Source organism: Haliotis asinina, chromosome 6, assembly GCF_037392515.1.
Source record: "Haliotis asinina isolate JCU_RB_2024 chromosome 6, JCU_Hal_asi_v2, whole genome shotgun sequence".
In the NCBI taxonomy this organism is placed as follows: Eukaryota; Metazoa; Mollusca; class Gastropoda; order Lepetellida; family Haliotidae; genus Haliotis; species Haliotis asinina.
This window is the reverse complement of record NC_090285.1, coordinates 53,548,602-53,568,648: the sequence shown is the minus strand read 5'-3', so window position 1 is coordinate 53,568,648 and position 20,047 is coordinate 53,548,602. Positions and strand designations below refer to the sequence as shown.

Below are 20,047 nucleotides of genomic sequence, written 5' to 3'. Positions count from 1 at the left end.
TTTGGGCTTCACATATCTGACAAGTTTTTCTGAAAGATATTAAGAAGTTTTCGAGTTGTGGCTCTGGAACCGAAGTCCATCTCTCACTTTTGAGACCAAGTCCGAATCGTTTCCATGGAGACCCAGACAATAATCAGTCACAAAAGTCTGTATATAGCACAAGGCACCACTTTGGGGTCTGCCTCACATATATGCCAAGTTTTGCTGAAATATATTGAGAAGTTTTCAAGTTGTGCTCCAGAAATGAAGCCCATCCCTCAATTTTGAGACTAGATCTGAACCGTTTCCATGGAAACCAGGAAAAATAAACGGCATATATCTGCAAACAGCAAGAGGCACCACTTTGGGGTCTGCCTCACATATCTGCCAAGTTTTGCTGAAAAATATTAAGAAGTTTTCAAGTTCTGCTCCGGAAATGAAGCCTATCCCTCCCATTGGGAACTAAGTCCAAAACATTTCCATGGAAACCAAGAAAATAATAAATCACAAAAACCTTTAAACAGCAAAAGGTACCACTTAAGGTTCTTACTGATATATCTACCAAGTTTGGCAGAAAAATATTGAACGGTTTTCGAGTTATGCTCAGGAAACAAAGTGCACCTCACTCATTAGACTAAGACCACAACGTTTCCATAGAAACCAAGAAAAATAAAAATGTTAAAAATCTGTAAACAGCAAACAGCACAACTTTAGGTACAGTTTGTCTACCAATTTTGGTCTGAAAATATTGAGGGAAACAAAATGATGGATAGACAGACAAAGCAATGTCTCTCTGCATTACATGCCAGGGGAATAACAAAACAAAAACCCAACTTAAAAATTACTGAAGACAATGAATATTGGAAGTAGTGTTTAATTAACTCTAATATCTTCATTTTTTTTCAGCAATCAGTATTCTGATTACACTACATGTCAGCATTTTTATCAACAATAGATCAGGGAACCATGTAATAGAAAACAAAGGCTTGAGTACATAAATATAGATGATATATACAGACATACCATCCTAAACAACTACTGAATATTACCCATAATGCACTGTACCATTATGGTGCTTCCTCTCTTTGTGCTCCTATGAAGTACTCACCAATGGCTCACCTTAGTGACGTCATTTTATGTTACCATAATGATTATCCGAAATATTTTTTCGTACATTTTATCCAAAAATGACAATATGTAATAAACGAAATGGCCAGTTTGTCCCAGGTATTACAAATATTCCGTCTCATATGATTAATGCTGCTAGTTCCTTGCGAAATACAATGAAGCTTACTAATGATTCTATAGCCACCTTAACATCTAGGGATAATTAATTTTCTAAATTAAATATCATGAATTATGTGCTTATAGTAATAGTTCAAATACATTCAATCTCATATTCAAATAATACTGAAGCGTTCAAAATTTTGTGTCTGTTTTTAGATCTTTATTTAATTTTCACTAAGAGACTTTGTCTTTAAATCCATAACAATTTGTGGTATTTACTGTGAATTAAATGAACACTGAAATAATAAATATCAGGTTATGTATGATTGAAAATATGCTTTCATAAAAACAGTATGATTTGTATGATGACATGTACAACATTCTTCAATATATTTTTAAAAATCAATTTTCTTAAAAAATCCTAAAGAATGCAGATCTGATTAGCTCCAAACTTCAGAAACAAGACAAAAACAAGATAACAAAATAACACAGCCTTCCTCTTGAGATTTCCTTGTAGCAACTGTGGTTAAACATGGTGGCAAAAGCCTTTGTTGTGACCACACACTGTATATACATAAATAAATAATTCCATAGGTTTGTCTGTACAATTAGTTATAATATCACAATGGCACCATCGACTCATTCCCAGCATAGATCATCTTTCCGTAATGTTGTTTGTAATTTTTTCATGTCTTTGAGAACGTCCAGTGAAACTTGCCGGGAACTGGCAGTGTGTTGCCGAGATGCTCGACTTGTACAGCATTGAGTTTTGGGTTTGGAATTGGAATGTGAACTTTCACATGTTCTCCTGGCGGGAAAACTTGCCATGGCTGACTGAGGACGTGTTGGAGGAGCATCTTTAGATTTTTTTGTCTTCATTTTTCGTTTCATATCCTCAACCTGTAAACAAAGAATAGTTTCAGGTAAACGTTTCACATTGGACAGTAATAATTTCATAGTAATACTGCAGAAACAGACACAGACCCACCCATCTCAGTCAGTTCCTGAATAGCCCAAAGTTTCCTACTCTAAAGATACCATATTCATATAACACTTCACACATCCATGACGAATGGCTTCACTTGTGCCAGACACAGTACTTCTTTGAGGACCTGGGTTAGAACTGATCATCAGTAACAAGCTCGTGGTAAGAGGCAATCGAGTAAGGGATCACGGGTCAGGCTCAGTGACTTTGTTGATACATGTGACCGTATCCCAGTTGCAGATAGATGCTCATGCTGTTAATCACTGGATTGAGTGGTCCAGACTCCATTGTTTATAGACCGTGACCATATATAGCTTGAATACTGCTTAACAACAATCCAACCAACCAACATCTCTGAAACTGAGAGTCTTGTGCCAACAGTTTCCTACAAAAGAACCTAACATATGGTCTATGATCTTGATCTTCAGTCCCATAAACTACTCAAAGATCATGTACTTGTGTGCAACACACAATTTCGCAATTTTCTAAATCAAACATCTTGATAATTCCACATCCACTTTTAACTCACAGCCTCTAGGCACAAGTCTTATGTTAACCACTAAAACCTAAACTTCAATTGTCACATTTTTGTAGGGCTCCTACTTGTATCTTGCTGTCCAAATATTTCAACTAGACACCAGTACAGTGAGTGACTATGCAGCTTTTAGCAATATCCCAGCAATATCACAGCAGGGAACATCAGAAATGGGCTTCACACATTGTACTCATGTGGGTGATTGAACCCGGGTCGTGACTGGCCTGCAGCCAACCATGTATTCGCAAATTGGACTAACCTTCTGTTGATGCTGTCTGACTTTTGATATTTGCTGCCCTTTTACGTCCATCTTGACAATGAGACTGTCTAACTCTCTCTCCATATCTTCTCTTGCGCGCTGGTCAGCCACCTCGTTGATCTGCTTGACCAGTTCCTGGTGCTCACTGGTAAAGATTGTTTACACATAAGTCTTTAACAAATGAATTTCATTTTCGTACATTATCACAGGCATGGGCAAGGAATACTTACGGTTTGTGTGATAGTTTTAAAGGGACATAGTACTCACTAATGAATACATTCAGCTGATTAATTTCCATAAATTAGTTAAGGAGCTAGTTTTGCAACCCATGAATAACATGTTGGGATTTGCCTGACATCAACTGATGCAAAAGACTAAACTTTCCTTAAAGCAGACAGAAACCGAAACCATATCAATAACTGGGAAGCATGGCCATCATTGCTGAATATTCTTGCAGCAACATGGCAGTCAGCAAATGATGAAATCTGGGTCAGGCAATCAGTGATTCAAACATCTCAAACAAACATTAATTGCTGAAGACATGGATCTACTTCAAACATGGATCTCTTGGCACATAAGACCCGTGAAGGTCTGGGGTAGAACAGACCTTCAGCTACCTGTGCTTGCCATATAGGGCGACTAATGGGATCGAGTGGTCAGCCTTGCTGATTTGGTTGACACATGCCATCGGTTCCCAATTGTGCAGATCGATGCTCATGTTGTTGATCACTAGACTCGATTATGTACCGACTGCTGCCATACAGCTGGAATATTGCTGGGTGCGGCATAAAACTAAACTCACTCACTCACTCACTCTTGGAGCAGACAACAGGAGGCCATGTTATCTACAGGAGGTTGTTCTCACCAACTGAGCTGTCCAAACTCATCCTGCAGGGCTAGAAGGATGTCGGAGAGGTCGTTGTCAAGGCTATTACTGCTAGAGCTTGAGGAGGCGCTCTCTGTTCTGGGGATGTCACCGTTCTGGTAGTGCTCTGAGCACAGGGCAGTGCTGTGCGTCTTCATCCATGCCAAAACTCTTTGGACATTGGCTCCTACTGAATGGCTGGGGGTTGTTGCCTGTGTAGACAAAGTCATCACATCACATACATGGTGCCAAAAAACTTTGATAACACAATCAAACAAAATAGAAATACCCAATGCCTCTACCAAAACAGTTGTTGCATATCAGTTGGCACTAATTTACCAATGAGCTTTCACTGACTTCTGAAAGTCTGACTCCTGTAATGTTCTGATCTAACAGACTAAAAGAGTAATCCCATCAATGGAGTAGCAGTTCTGCAGCAGCCAATGAAATACCAGCAAAGTGGTAATAAATGGGCATTTCATGCAAATCAAAGTATCTTCAGTAAGGTGTGACCATACTAACCCTCCCAGCCACAAAGGGAATCTCTGCTAGATTTAGCCTGTAGTGCTTGGAGGGCTCAGCCTTCCTCGTGGTGTTGTTGCTCGTCTTCTTCGGGGCCACTACTTTCTTCTTCTTCTTCTTGGTTGGCTTCTTGGCTTTGACTGGCGGCCGACCATTGGACTCAGCAGCAAGGTATACTCTCTGAGCTGCAGCTTCTGTTTCCCGCTAGAAGATGAGAGGAAGACTATGTAATGGAGGAGGAATCATTGGTGAAAGCTATGAGCAAAGGTGTGCTGCTGATCAACAAGAGATCATACAGGCAGAGATGCCAATGCTGAATCTACTGAAAGCCAGACCGAACACTGAAGGGGCAAGGTGCGGTGAGTGCAGGCTATGACATGCACTTGGTTCAACTTCATCGTCAGTAACATGCACTCTACACAATTGAGAGCCGGAAGATCACATGCTAAGCTTCTGAATGTTTTTACCAATGTTGACTCAAATAAATAACTGATGACTTATGAAATTGTATATCATATAAATAAAAAATAATAAATAAATAAAAAATTTTGAAAAAAATCAACTTTTTAAGAAAATACAAAGTTGCAATGAATAAATAAATAAAGTAAGAAAGAAAGAAAGAAAGAAAGAAAGAAAGAAACAAACAAACAAATAAATAAACAAATAAATAAATAAATAAATAAATAAATAAATAAATAAATAAATAAAGCAGAGGCCGTCTTTTGTATTAGATGATTGGAAAAAATGCCAAAATTGGAGTGGTTGTCATCTCTGTAGTGTTCCTTGAATCACCAAAAAGTATAAGTGAAATGTTGCACATCAGACAACTGGCCTTCCACACCTAGAGATAATCAACCCATTTTGACCACTCAGAACATTAGTGTAACATTGCAAGTGTTCTGATACTACAGTCATTAAAATCTATGTTCAAAGGTTTAACTGACCAAGAGAGATCTGTAAAAGTTCTTTCTTATATATGGCTTAACTCTAATGGTGAAGTGAGTATTGTTCTCTTCTTTAATGCAATATTTGTGCACTATCACAGCAGCGGACACCAGAAATGGGCTTCCCACATTGTACCTATGGGGGGAATAGAACCCAAGCCTTCATGTGACGAGTGAATGCTTTAACCACTAGACTACCCCACCGTCAGGATAGTGAAGGGAGATGAGGCAGACTCATAGCACTAGTACAAGTAAAGATTCAGCTAAAACGAAGGCAGTAATCCAGTACCTCAGCGGCTCGCTGCTGTGCCATCCTCCTGTTCAACCTTTCATCCCTTAGTTTTTCTTCCAGTTCTCGTATCTTTGACTGCAGGAGAAACACAATTGTACATGTATTTAAAAATTGTCAAGAAATGGACATGGCATACAAGGAAATCCAGTTACTTGAGACACTACCATGATGAGTATAATGAATCAACTTTAGCATCTGATTTCATGCACCAACCAAAACAAACTTTCAGACATGTCTAAATGACCTCCCTGAAAAAGATACAAATACCCCTACAAGACTGCTGAATGTGTGCTTTTTGACACATGGCTAATTTTCAACCCTTGAAGATGACCACACCCGTAACAAAGATCAAAACAGCAATCCTGAAAAGTCTTAATCTAACATTTTCAAATGATGATTGGTTTTGAATTCACTTTGACATGATGCTACCGCCTGTTTTTGTTGTATGTGTACCTCCGCTAGATTCTGCGTGGCAGTTAGCTTGAGGTGTTCTCGTTCCAACTCAGAGATGCGTTCTGCCTGGATCTTGAACTTCCTGGGCAGCATCTCATCCCTCTGCTGTTCCACGACAACATTGCGGGCAACAGTGTTCAGGCGGTCACGCTCCACATTGTGCACCATCTTCCTCATGTAGTCCAGCTGCTTCTCCAGGATGTCACACTTTGTCTCCGCTGCCGACAGCTGTGACCCCAACTCTGAAAGAAGAGAGAGCAGTTACAGGCACTGAGGGATGAGCACCAGTGAGTGACTTAAGTTTTACACCGCATTTAGATACCCACCATTTAACGATGCCTTGCATGTTATTGGTTTGAAGATTCTAAAACGGAGGCATTTCCGCTGTTGTATCCTGTTACAAAGCGGAGAGCCTCTGATATAAAGAAATAGACAACCATCCATATCATTTGAGAAATCATTTTATAATGAGTGAATGCATCTAGTTGACTGGCATTGAAAGAGTTAATATTACTGCGCCAAGTATTTTTTTAGTGTGGTGAAGAGAAATGCAAAGTATAGACTGACGCAAAATATTTCTGGTTTACAATAGTCTGATAAAATAAAATTATTCATTTTGAAAGATAGTATCTAAGACAGGTTTACAGGATAGGTATCAGCAGAAAAAGGTACTAGCAATTTTACTGGAACATACAAATGATAGTATAAGTGAGTGTAAATCCATAGGTCACGCTTGTTTTTCTGCTGACAACTGCTTCAAGATGCCACAGAGGCGAGGTGTTATGTGTGCCCTTACCCTTGGTCTGTCTGTTGACGAGGATGCTGGTTGCGTCCTTATTGTCCTGCTCCCCCTGCAACATGTCCTTGTAGCGGGACGTCTCTGATGCTAAGGACTTCAGGTTGTTCTCCGCGGCTGACCTTTCCAGCTCCAGTTTCCGGACCTTCTCCTGAAGATTCCGTAGAGCAGAGACCACCGCTGCAGTGAGTGAATGAGTATGTTTGAGGTTCATGATGCAAGGTGAGTTAGCAAGGTTTTACTTTACTGTCATTTATAGGTTTCCATACAACAAAATCTGTTCCAATCAGCAATTACCTTGAGACAATATCACTAACATGAAACTGCACCACAATGTTTTGCAACCTTTTGGTTCATCATCGTAACAGATAACCTCAGTAGCATTGTCACAATCAAATGATGTCACTTATCCCTCAGTCACTTGTATGGGACAGGTTTACTTTCAAACCAAAGATACTGATTCATTCTAATCATACAGAAAATCTAATAAGACCTTGGTGCTTCAGTATTTAAGACAAGTTGTGACAAAATATTTGATATCATAAGATAAAGAAAACAATGGCCTCTGGAGGAAGTTCTTCCAACCAGATTCTTACCATCTCGGTTATTCTCAGGGTATGATGATGACAGTTTTCCCGCTGCTCTCCGGAATTCTGTGTTGATGAAGGGATGGGTGGAGGGGTACTCGTGGTACTGAGTAAGGCTGATGGAGTTGTCCTGGATGGACGTGTCGTACGGCGGCCCCGGTGACAAAGGAAACTTCTGACTGGTGCTCATTGCTTCCTGAAATACACCACAGCCATTGTTACAGCATGTAGAATTGTTTTTGGTATGGCGTCTTACACTCAGCACTCAGCTCAGAAAATACTGAAAGGAAATGAAATAAAATGAAGCAAATTTAGATTTCTTCAGATTCAGGATCTCTAGTCTCCCTGGCACTCCTTCCCAATTTAAATGGTTTGTTTGTTAGTATCTACAATAATATATATTCAGAGATTAGCATTAGTCTAACCCTGAAACAAACATATCCAGCCCATCCAGATTGTGTGGCAAATCTACATTTCCACAGTTTCTGAAAATGAAGGTGGTATCAGGGATCCTTTTCATTATAGTTTATGGGTTTTTTTTAAATTTTGAACGGGTTTTCTTTCATCTGTAAAAAACATCAATTTCTGACACAACCATTTCACCAGCACACCATCTACTGGCTATATGCATGCATTGTACACATATACTCTTGTTAAGTGAATTATTTTGAAATACCCACAAAGTAAATGTGAATCAACACCCAATTCATATGAATATTATCAGGACCAAACCCATGAAACAAATGCGAGCTAAGGATTGTCTGCTGTAAGCAATAAGCTGATCTGTTACAGCTTGCGAGATCTGTCACCTCATTGTGTAAACACAAAGGCTTGACTTATTAAACTATCAAATGTCCACAAAGGACACAGTTAATGTATAAACTTATCCAGAATTTCTGCTTGAACAGTCTAGTTACAGAAGCCAAATGATGATATAAAGAACTGGACTTACCCAAAATGCATTTAAGTATCTAGTTATCTGGGGTTTCTGGGATTATTTTTAGTGATAACTGTCTACTCATGAAGAGTCAGCTGTAATTCATGGCAGCCATCATTCGTAGATTGGTTAGTTTTCTAACTCTGCATTCAGAACAATTCCAGCTATATGGCAGTGGTCTGTAAATAATCCAGTGATCAACATCATGAGCACCAATCTACGCAAGTGGATAAGATGCCTTAGTCAACCAAGTAAGCAAGTCTGAACACCTGATCCCATTAGTTGCCTTTTACAACAAGTGTGACTTACTGAAGACCAACTGTAGAACAGTTAAAACAGAATAATTTTCAGTTTCATTAGATTTCTTTGTATATATAAACAGACAATATAAACCTATTGATTGTATATTGTTAAGTTCATATATTGAAGTTTGGGACACTATTTCCTTTTCATGATATGGTTGTCAATATTTTCGCTTAATCATAGTCATTGGTAACTATTCATTTCCTGAAGCTATGGAAATCTAGACTTGCCACATTTTCTAGACTTGCATGGGCTTTCTCGGATATGTATACTTCAGGGTCTGAACGACAGACTAATAAAGAGCTTGAGCTAGAAAACTGGAATTTGATAGTATCGACAGCTAGGTCCCACTGTGTCACGTGATACTCTCAAGTGCCCTATTACAAGAAGCAGTGGCAATAGTCATCTATTTACTTGAATCTTACCCAAATACTCAGCACTTGTACACATTAACATTAAACATTAACAAAAGCATCTTAGCATGCTCTTCTGTTACCATGGTTACTGTCGCTTACATTATAAACAATCTACAAAACATAAAGCTATACACCATGTTCAGATGTTTTAGATCTGCTACTTTAGGCAGCTGAGACAATTTTTGAAGTCTGGTTTATACCATCCTTGATAATCTCCGGGGTATGAATTCCGAAAATTATCCACTATAGCCTGGATGCATCTCGATAATTTTATTACCTGGACATTATCAAGGATGGGTTTATACATGAGACTAATGTACATAAAAATTATGGGAATACATCATTTCCAAGAGAAATTCTCCCAGACAATATTTCTCTGTACTGTAGACAGAAATTAGAATGACTGGATCTCTTGTGAAGTTTGCTTTTACGCTTTTTTTAGCATCATTCCAGTAAATTCATGGAAGGTCAGACACAAGAACACATTTTGCCTATGTCAGCAATCGAAAATGGGTCTTCACTGGACAAATGAACGCTTTACACCACAAAGCTACGTCACCGTCTTTACTATATTTCTACACACAAGCAACAACTCAAAACAACTTGATTATGGCCCCAATTTGCAACAGTGAAACATTTTGTGAACAAAGACATGCAAAGAGAGAAAAAAATCTTGTTTAAGGGCGAGACATTTGTCAACATAACTTCACATGTACAATAGGGTCATGAACACTGAAGCCAGATCACCTCCCACTCTACCACAGGAAATTCCACAACATCTTGTACGTAATTAGCCAACGAGGCCTGGATACCATACGTCTTCAACAACAAACTGAAACCAGGACATTTCCTTGGATGACATTCTTTAACATACTGAAGTGTTTTAGCAACATAATTCTGAATCTCAGAAACCGAAATAAGTTGAATCTATTTCCTGTCAGAAACTGTAAGAAACCCAGAGTATTGAACAAAAGCAGTGTTTGAACAGGAAACAGGAGTGTTGTCCCAAACTAGGAAGTATTGAAATAAGAAAAACTAACTCACATGACAACTTTAGCTGAGTGTGTTGTCCAACATGCTTGACACATCAGATATTGAACTTCACACCCAAATTTGATTTAGTGGACATTCAGAGCAATTTCACATTCACTGTCTTTCATCCGTTCCCTTATTTTTTTGGTCAGGAGATCTGATAACTGTATGGAGGAATCTTCATGTAATTACATTTTCTTTTCATGGTTTTCTTTCATTTTTGTTTCTTAATTTTATGTTACAGAAAGAATCTGACAACAGGCTTAGAGTTGAAACAGACAACACCATATTTTCATGAAATGTATTTGCAAAGACTCTCCAAGCTTTACATGTATACAATGCACAGCAATGTGATTGACATATTATATAAGGAAATAAAAAGTGCACTTAGTTGACAGAAGACTCTCTACACATGAAGGGACTGTCATTACAATATTGAACAGTCCATTATATAACATCCATTATGTTAAAAAATTTTGTAATGGAGACTGACAATAAAGTAATTTAAGTGGTTCTTTCAGACAACTGTCAGGACTTACAGAAAAACTGAATTTAAAAGTACCAACTTCAACATGTTCAATTTATCCAAAGTATATCGAGTATGTGTTCAGAACATTAAACCATGTTCAATTTGTTCAAGTTCTTGATGAAATTGCTGTTCTTCTCAGGAACAAATCCTCCTCTATTTAAGTTCAAGTACACTTAAGTACCTTCATGAAATCTGAGTGCTTCCTCGAGTTTGGACAAAATCTAAACATTGATTAAAAACAATTTCAGCTGAGTCAGCTGTCTGTGGGAGGACAATCTGGCACACAAACAAACATGGTGCATTGTTCAACATAGCACTCGGCAGTACTCCACTGATATCAAGGAAACTCACAAAGAACAAATATTTGGCAAGTTAAAGACTTAACAGAGTGATTAATAATCCACACAAACCATGTATAATAACTACACTCTAGACCTCTATTTAAGGACATAAATTCTACTTGCACCCAGTGCAACCTTATGTAGTAACCATGTTGCACCAGATGTAACAGGTTGCCCCTGCTGCTCAATATATAAACATTACATCAGTATTGGTCTTGATGACTTAGAGCATCACTATAACACATTTAGTCTGCGTCTTATCTCTATTTTATGTTTTATGATTTCATGACGTGAGCAGAAAGTTACTCCATCACTATTGATATCATCATCAGTTACCATTCAAAGCCAGTTCCTCACCATGTACTGGGTTCAAGAAGATATGAATAAATATGAAGTTACATTTTACAATTTTAGGTTGCGCCAGAGCAGGTTCTAATGTTCGAGTCAAGCCCTGATGATGTCAGTCGTTCTTCAACAGTGAAGGAAGCTGAACATTGAACTTACATCCAGACCATGTACAAAGAATAAATGCTAGGTGAGACAAATCAGTGCTTCAAAGCCAGTAACGCTGCATCACAGTTGCCAGTTAATCCAAACAAGTGGTTAAAATTATGAGCCACACCCAACATTGCGGAGTATTATGACGAGTCATTAAGTGGTCAAAACGTATTTTGGCCTGTTAGAAAATATTCTATGAAAAGTTCACTGAACCATGGACGACAGATTAATTATAATTAATCTGTTTCAAGTTATCTATCAATACTTTTTCAAAAACATAAACAAAATCCTTCTTCTTTGTCGAGTGGACATGTTGTGAGGTTACATTACATGTTATATAGATTGAAACAACTGCCCTTGTTTCCATTCTATCCTCTAAAACTGAAAACGTAATAAGTAATCTTGCCGTTTATGTAAAACATGCTGTCATCCTTAGAGGCAATATCATATCTTTACTGTAATATCTTTCTTCAATTGTCTGTAACATGTGCTGACAATATACCTGTATTACTTGTATATGGGCCAGAGGCCTTAAGCACAATAAATATCTTTGTCTTGTCTGTCTAGATTAATTAGATACAAATTATAAGACATCTTAAACAGTACTACCCAGGCAATGACTTTATGAAATGTTTACCCATTGGTAAAACAAACCAAACAGCCTCGATAAATGGATAAAAATATAATGAATGATCAAAGAAACACTCAATGTCTACATGAATTACCTTGAGCACTGTTCATGAAGTTCACATTTCTGCCTCAAGTGAACATCATACAGAGGACAGGTTCAGACCAGTAAAAACTGTGCCTCAAAGTGATCACAAGGTTCTTTCACCTTTGACTCATTAATAACATGTCCAATAAATTTATTCTGGAACCTAGCTTGTCTTGAACTCTGGCAGACTTGGTGCAGTCCAAACTGTCACAGTAAATAGGACTGTGCCTTTAAGAAAGTAATGTTTACGACATAAACACGATGATGTAATTATGAAAGAATAAATCAAAATGGTATTTGATGTTAATGTTTACTATACTGTTTATCGAGAAGTGATAAATAGCAAAGAAAGATAACTCTACTTTATTATCATTGTGATATTTAATAGCCACATTGTGAGCAGATATGAAATGAAATCCAAGTTATTATGCAGTTTGAAACCCTAAGCAGAAATTATCTAGCAGAACAGGCAAGTATGACATCATTCTTTGATTGCTTGAATTTGAAATGAAAACTGATGGACCCGGACGTCAGTGGTGAGATTTTTTTTACCCAGAGTAAAGTAACAATGGCCATCATCATGCAGGGTCCCAAAAATAGAAATGTAAGCTATACATTGCCATCTCAAAGAAAACTTGTGAACATGACACACAAATTATCTCAAATAAGTAGTGAATTTAGAAGCTTGGATCATTGTTGACACAGAGCTACTGGGCCATAAACTCGTAATTTACTGTTGTTTAAAACCACCACATTTAATATTTGCTAGTGCTTTACCTTGCTTGTTCTTATTAAACAAGCACAACTGATGTCTTGATGAAAGTTCCAAAGTGAAGTTGACTCCCCAAACAGGTTGATGATTCCCTCTCATCACACCAGGGAGTCACTGAGACAAGCAATACATTTTTATGTATTAAATGTCAAGCTTACTTTACAACTGTGAAACATCCAGGATCAGATGATGCATATGTATGTTCTCCCACCAACAAAATGTCACAAGTGCATGTATTTTCTCCAACACCTTTAACAATTTAACCAAAGCTCAAATACTGAAATGTTATAAGTTGCAATGTGAGCACACTAATACATGGCATCTCAAATGAGGCAAAAATCATTTAACCTTCTACACTCATGAATATGAATGGCCCACCCCCGAATATGAATAGCCCAACAAAAAATTCACTTTCAACCTGTTGAACACTTTGACAAACACTTCAAACCTAATCCTTTCACCAATGAGAACAGACAATGTGCATTCTTGACCTGTATAACAGGGTTTTATAAATCACTCAGTGTGTCTGTTTGTTTTTACTTATACCAACATTGACAAGAGGGTTCTCCATTATGAAAACTCTTCAGGTCGGGGTAAACACTCAAGTTCAGTCATGCCAAGGACTCCACAATGGAGGATTTACAACTGAGAGTTTATTATGCAAGGTATAGTGTTAGCTATTATCATGGGCAATGTATTCACTACATGATAAAGAGTACACCATAGGGTGGAGATTATCAATGCACTGAGCACGTATGTGGTTCTTATACAACCTGTTGGTTTGAAGAAAAGTGCATTCACACACGTACAAGAGATTGAAGATATTTGAATTATTTAGGATCTTGGATGTGACAGTAATACAGTGTTTCATTCATACTGTATACAAGATACACTTCTGAAGATCCAAAGAAAGTGTTGAGTATTGTGCAACATGTCTATATTTCAATTATTGACTTACAAACTTCTATATGCACTACTCATCAAAAGTTAAGCCTCACCTAAAGCACTCACTATAAGCAACATTTATATTTATACATTCAAGTCTCGTTAATCCGACATCATTCATTGCACAGCGAATTGTCAGATTAGAGAGGATGTCAGACTAAATAAATGAGACTAAATTATGTTAATTCAACTTGTTACCAACAAAAGTGTCTGAAAAAGCTATTTGTCGGATAAATGGAGGTTGGATTGATGAGACTTGACTGTATATGGTTACAACAATGATGACTTTCTCAACTAACTCACAAGAACCAACTGCAACGCTAATGCATATAAATCGTGCATCAAATTGTGGGAGAGCACATGCAAATATCATATGCTGCATTTTGGTATAACGGTTCGTTAAGAATTTGCTGATTCTAACTGAGGGACATTGCTTGTTGAACAAATGAGCCATGACAATAATCTGTACAATGTTGTGAATTTATTTACCTTTGAATAGTATGGAGTATTGTGAGAACTATAATGTAGAACAGTTGAGAGAGTTTGTGGCTTACATTTAGGCTAGTGAGTCTAAACTTTTGATGGATAGTATAACATGCTTGTGGGATGGCAGAGGTAGCTCTTCAAACTGTCATAGCTTAAAATAGGATATCCTTGTGAAAATGGTTACAAGCCAGACTTTGGAATTAGTAGCCTCTTAATACTGACAATAAGTGATTCTGCACATAAAAGTCATGGCTAAAGGATAAAGAGCTTTCTGAATTAAATGTTCATTTAGATGAAGGCTGTTCCATACCAGTCACTAAGATGGAAACGTTATGAACAAAGATCTAACAAGCTGTCAAATGACCACACTGCTAGGACAGGAATTGGTCTCAGACTACGAGAAGAACCGATAGTACTAGTTTCTTGATGGCACAATTTAGTATCATAGAGTTGGTTCAACATAAAATTGTTTTAATAAGAAAATGTGCACATAAATTTCACATCAATTTTTCTTTCTTCTTAGTACTCAGATCACAAGCTTTCACTTCAAGCATAGATTTCCTCTACCTCCCTCACATATCCAAAACAAATGGCTTTTGAAGGAATATGAGGTTTGTGTCCTGCCCTACAAGCCGTTCAAGGTTGACTATCCATGTGAATTGCTACCAAATTAAATGTCACTGTTACCTTCACCACAGAACCTCAAGAACACAGCAAGCACATACAGCTTGCCAAGTACTTTCAGGCAATGGTCATGTGTTGGAATGAAAATCCCTACTTCACACCCACCCTGTGCCTTGGCAAACTGACTTCCATTGTCCACCTACATTGGCAGCATGACAGAAAATCACTCCACACCTCCTTACAAACAATCAAACCCTTTCACAGAAGGCATTACAAACACCTCACAGTTTTCAAACCTTGTCACAGACGATTCATAGCCTCCGCAAGTTAGTATCCAGGTCGGGCAGCACACACTGAATTGCTTGTGGTTGACTGGATGAGTTGTGTAGTGTATTCCAGCTCACATACTAGACTACCCCGATCTTGCCCAGGACAGAGGTATTATTGCCTGTACCATGGTGTTAAATTGCATCTGGTGATCCTTTTAATCTACTTCTGGTCTGGGCGGATCATAAACATGCTGAAGATTTAATCAATCTGTTGGCATGTTTGCTTAAGAAGTTAAATGCTGTACACATCATAAATTTGATCAATATTAATTGTTACTAAGGGATGATAGTAATAGCTTAAGAAATGTTTAGGGTACGAAATCACGAAAATACTCATATTCACCCATCATCATCGAAAGGAGTGAGCTTCGTTTCTGCTGCTTTACACCAGAAATGGGTTTCATACAACATAACCCATGTTGGGAATCAAACTCTGATCCTCAGCATAATGAGCAAACTCTTTATCCAATTGGCTACCCTAGTCTCCACAGTTAAAACTACTGGCCATAAAATCATTAGGGAAACTTTAGCATGATGAGCAAATGTTTTAACCACTAGGGTACCCGAACAACCCCTCATGACTAAAATGACAGAAGTCAGTGAGTTAAAGTAGCTCTATATGATATGATGGCACTGTGGTCAATAGGCATTTCTGTTTACCTGTTCCATGATTTCATGTGTCCAATTGCCATGGGTTTGAATCCCAGGTCCATTCTAATTACGGATCTTGATCTGCTTGCACAAAAGTGTCAAATGTTCATGACAGCACAGCTTTTGGGTTTTCTCTTACATCAGGCTGACATGATGTGGAATGACTGAATCACTGTTCAAAGCATAATAAAAATTTACAACTGATTCAGTGCTTGTGATTTACGGAACAAGCCATTCACAGTGTACCTTGAATATGTTTCACACACCCCCTACCAAAAGAGATTAGGCAATGTCAACTCATGGACCATTTTCACCATATTAGCTGACAATGGATTGTTTGTTTATCCTTCCTTAAATATGAATAATTATTGAAGTCAGTTCTTAACAATAACATCAACATTTTGATTTTTTTTTAAAAATAAAATAGAGCAGGTTATGCAACCACCTTTCTGTGAAAAGGATTAAAGTTAAATGCAATCTCACACATAAAGTGCAACAAAACTTTGATTCCTTTCCCTAATATCTGAAGCAAGGCGAAATAGAAAGTGGTTTGGAGGGAGCAGCAAGACATCTGTAAACTTATCATTCAGTGGTCCTGATGAAGTTTTGCTAGACCAGCATAAATTTCACACAAAGTTTTTCTCAATTTTGACTGCATCTGTTCAATGCACTGACAAGTAAGCACTTGACACAAACCCGAAACTTCAAACAGTGGCATTTTCACAGCAGAATGAAGGATGCAATTGTATATCACTAAATTCCATGCATAGTTCTTGAACAAAGTAAACTTCATCAAATATACGTTCACAGGTAAGATAGAAATTTACCTGAACACTTGAGACACTCATGCTTGTTGGCATAGGGATGGTGAGTCTCTATGTTAAGAATTCCTCCGCTGTGAAGGTAATGTTCCTGAACTCCTCCACCTTGTTCAATGCGAGACAATACTTATGAGAGATTGATTTATTTTAACAATGAGAAAGCAAAGAGCGAGGCTTGTCAGATAGGGTAGTAAACAAACTCAGTTGGAATTGATGTGGTTTGATTACAAGGCCCTCCTGACTGGAAGAGGGGCCGTGAAAGGAGCGCATTCTGCAGGTTGGAACCCGTTTGTGTGGTGGAGAGATCGACTATTACAGCACACAATGTAGGTATAGTCAATAATGCCTAGGTCAACAAGGCGATACGGTGAATAAAGCACGCTTTCGGTGGTGTGTAAAATGAAGTGAGAGCTTAGAATGTAATCGGTGTTGGATCTAATTACGTTTGTCCCTTATCACTGCTTCCTTCCAGTACAGCCTGTAGCTGTTTATCATGTCTATTCTACATTTTGAACTAACCCTACAATGGTTGTTTGAAAATCCATGAAGCTGAGGTTTGGTTGAAAAATCTACAAGATTATGATTATTCCAGATCAAACTGAGATTAGGAAGGATTGCAAGAGCTAGGTCAGATATGAAGCAGATTATAACAGGATTACATGACTCCGTGAAGCATGCTGAAGTTGAAAGCATTGTATGACTACAGGGCGTTATGCAGTCCGACATAACCTCTGTCAGTGGATTACACATATCAACTGGCATGACATATTAAGCGGTAATGTGTTCCTTAAAGTATCAGGATAATATACCGTAGGAAGATAACAAGCAAAATCAGTTCTAAACCAGTTCCAGATATAGCAACAGGGTTAATCTGGTAATATAAGGCCACAAAAAAATTTCTTTCACAGATTTTCGTTTTGAAGGCCCAATCAGGAAGCAACTTAAACCAATATTGCTTGGTACGCTTTCACATAGTTTTCTGATTCATAAAACAATACGTAGACTAAAATCTAAATGTGCATTCATTTCATTTTGAAATTAACTTACTTCTAATCAAACAAAGCAGTTGTTTTCTTACTTTCTAAATGTTTGCTCCCTGGCTATTTCTTCCCCTCTAACAATTTATTACATTTGATTCAATGTATAACAGTCGGCAACTTAAGCCACTATCTTGAAGTCAGACTTATGACATCCTGTTTGGGCTACTACACTCAACTAACACTAGTTCTCAGGGAACCTATATCTACTTATAATGGTTCTAATAGTAAAGTTTGGGTTGGTAGACTTGCAAGCATTCGGCACAGAGTGATGATAGTTTGTCACTTAGAAGAACAAGCATCCCCAAAACAAGGTTAACAAGAGTCATCAGAAGATGAAATATCCCCCGGGCCCCCACATATTTGAAAGGGCAAATCATCTGACAGTTACTTATTGTGTTTTTAGACCAAGTCTGAATTGTTTCCATGGAATTCATGAAAAATATAAATGCCATATATCTGTAATCAGAAAAAGTCACCATTTCAAGATCTGTCTCATTTATCTGCCAAGATCTTTTGAAAGATATGAAATGGTTTTCGAGTTGTACTCCAGAAACGAAGTCAGCAACGTGTTCATGGAACCGATAAAATAATACATCATAAAAACCTGTAAATAGCAAAAGGCACCACTTTGGGGTCTGCCACACATATCTACCAAGTAACACTGACAGATATTAAGAAGTTTTTGAGTTCTGCTCCGGAAACGAAACACACCTCACACTTTGAGACTATGTCTGAAACATTTCCATGAAAACCAAGAAAATAATAAATCACAAAAAACTGTAAATACCAAAAGGCACCACTATAGGTTTAGACTGATATATCTACCAAGTTTTGCAGAAAAACATTGAACGGCTTTTGAGTTCTGCTCCGGAAATGAAGCCCATCCCTCCATTTTGAGACTATGTCTGAAACATTTCCATGGAAACCACGAAAATAATAAATCACAAAAACCTGTAGAGAGCAAAAGGCACCACTTCAGCTTCTCACTGATATATCTACCAAGTTTGCAGAAAAATATTGCACGACTTTTGAGTTCTGCTCCGGAAACGAAACACACCTCTCACTTTTGAGACTATGTCTGAAACGTTTCCATGGAAACCGAGAAGAAAATAGCAAGAGGCACAACCATAGGCTGAGATAACTATATATATCAAGTTTGGTCTAAAAATATTATACAGTTTCTGAGTTATGCTCCGGAAACAAAATGATTACGGATGGACGGACGGGGGACGGACGAGGCATGGACTATAATAAAAACTAGTTCATGTTTGAAAACTTTTGAAGCATGGCGTGTATTTTTTTGTTTGTGTTTATGGTTTTACTATCTTTTACCAATGTTCCAGCAGCAAAATAATGTGGGACAGCAGAAATGGGCACAATTTTCTGTCAAAACTTCAAAAAGTTTCATTTAGAAATATTAAAAAAAGAGTCATTAGAAGATGACATATCAACTCGGCCTCCACATAATTGTAAGGACAAATCATCTGACACTTACTTGATGTTTTCTTAGATTAAGTTTGAATCGTTTCCATGTAAGTCATGAAAAACATAAATGCCATATATCTGTAAACAGCAAAAGGCACCACTTCAAGATCTGTCTCATATATGTGCCAAGATCTGTTGAAAGATATGAAATGGTTTTTGAGTTGTGCTCTGCAAACGAAGCCTATCCTTCCATTTTGAGACAAAGTCAGAACTGATTCAATGGAAACCGGGAAAAATAAAAATGCCAAACCATTGTAAATAGAAAAAGGCACCACTTTGTGGTCTGCCTCAAATATCTGCCAAGTTTTGCTGTAAGATACTACAGTATGGTTCAAAATTATTGAGAATAGCTAAAGCATTTCATATTATTAAACGAGAACAAATCAGATAAAATTGAATGTATTGTGAAAGTGAACTGACCTTTTCATGTTGTGTAGGTAACAATTTAATATTTTATCAAGTCTCCTTGAGCTTCACGGCACAGTCTAAGACGGGTAGGCATACTTCCTATCAGAGAGGTTAGTGTCTCGTGAGTTATGCTGTCCCAGTATCGGACCACTTCTCTCTTCATGTCTTCAATTTTTGTCAACCCCTTTTGATTCACACATTCCTTCATCATCCCCCAAATGTTCTCAATGGGATTTAAGTCAGGACTATATGCAGGAAATGGTAATGCAGT

General features: G+C 37.7%; 1 protein-coding gene across 1 annotated transcript in view; it reads right to left on the bottom strand.

Annotated features, from left to right (window-relative positions):
• Positions 1-1,776: 1,776 nt before the first annotated feature.
• LOC137286391 (centrosomal protein of 57 kDa-like) overlaps positions 1,777-20,047 on the bottom strand; it is a 28,132-nt gene continuing 9,861 nt past the window's right edge. The window contains exons 2-9 of the mRNA XM_067818230.1: positions 7,454-7,640; positions 6,858-7,037; positions 6,062-6,303; positions 5,606-5,683; positions 4,373-4,576; positions 3,851-4,062; positions 2,986-3,130; positions 1,777-2,106 (exon numbers count right to left, since the gene is read on the bottom strand). Coding sequence (XP_067674331.1) covers positions 1,846-2,106; positions 2,986-3,130; positions 3,851-4,062; positions 4,373-4,576; positions 5,606-5,683; positions 6,062-6,303; positions 6,858-7,037; positions 7,454-7,640 — 1,509 coding nt within the window. The 3' untranslated portion in view covers positions 1,777-1,845. The remainder of the gene's footprint in view (positions 2,107-2,985; positions 3,131-3,850; positions 4,063-4,372; positions 4,577-5,605; positions 5,684-6,061; positions 6,304-6,857; positions 7,038-7,453; positions 7,641-20,047) is intronic.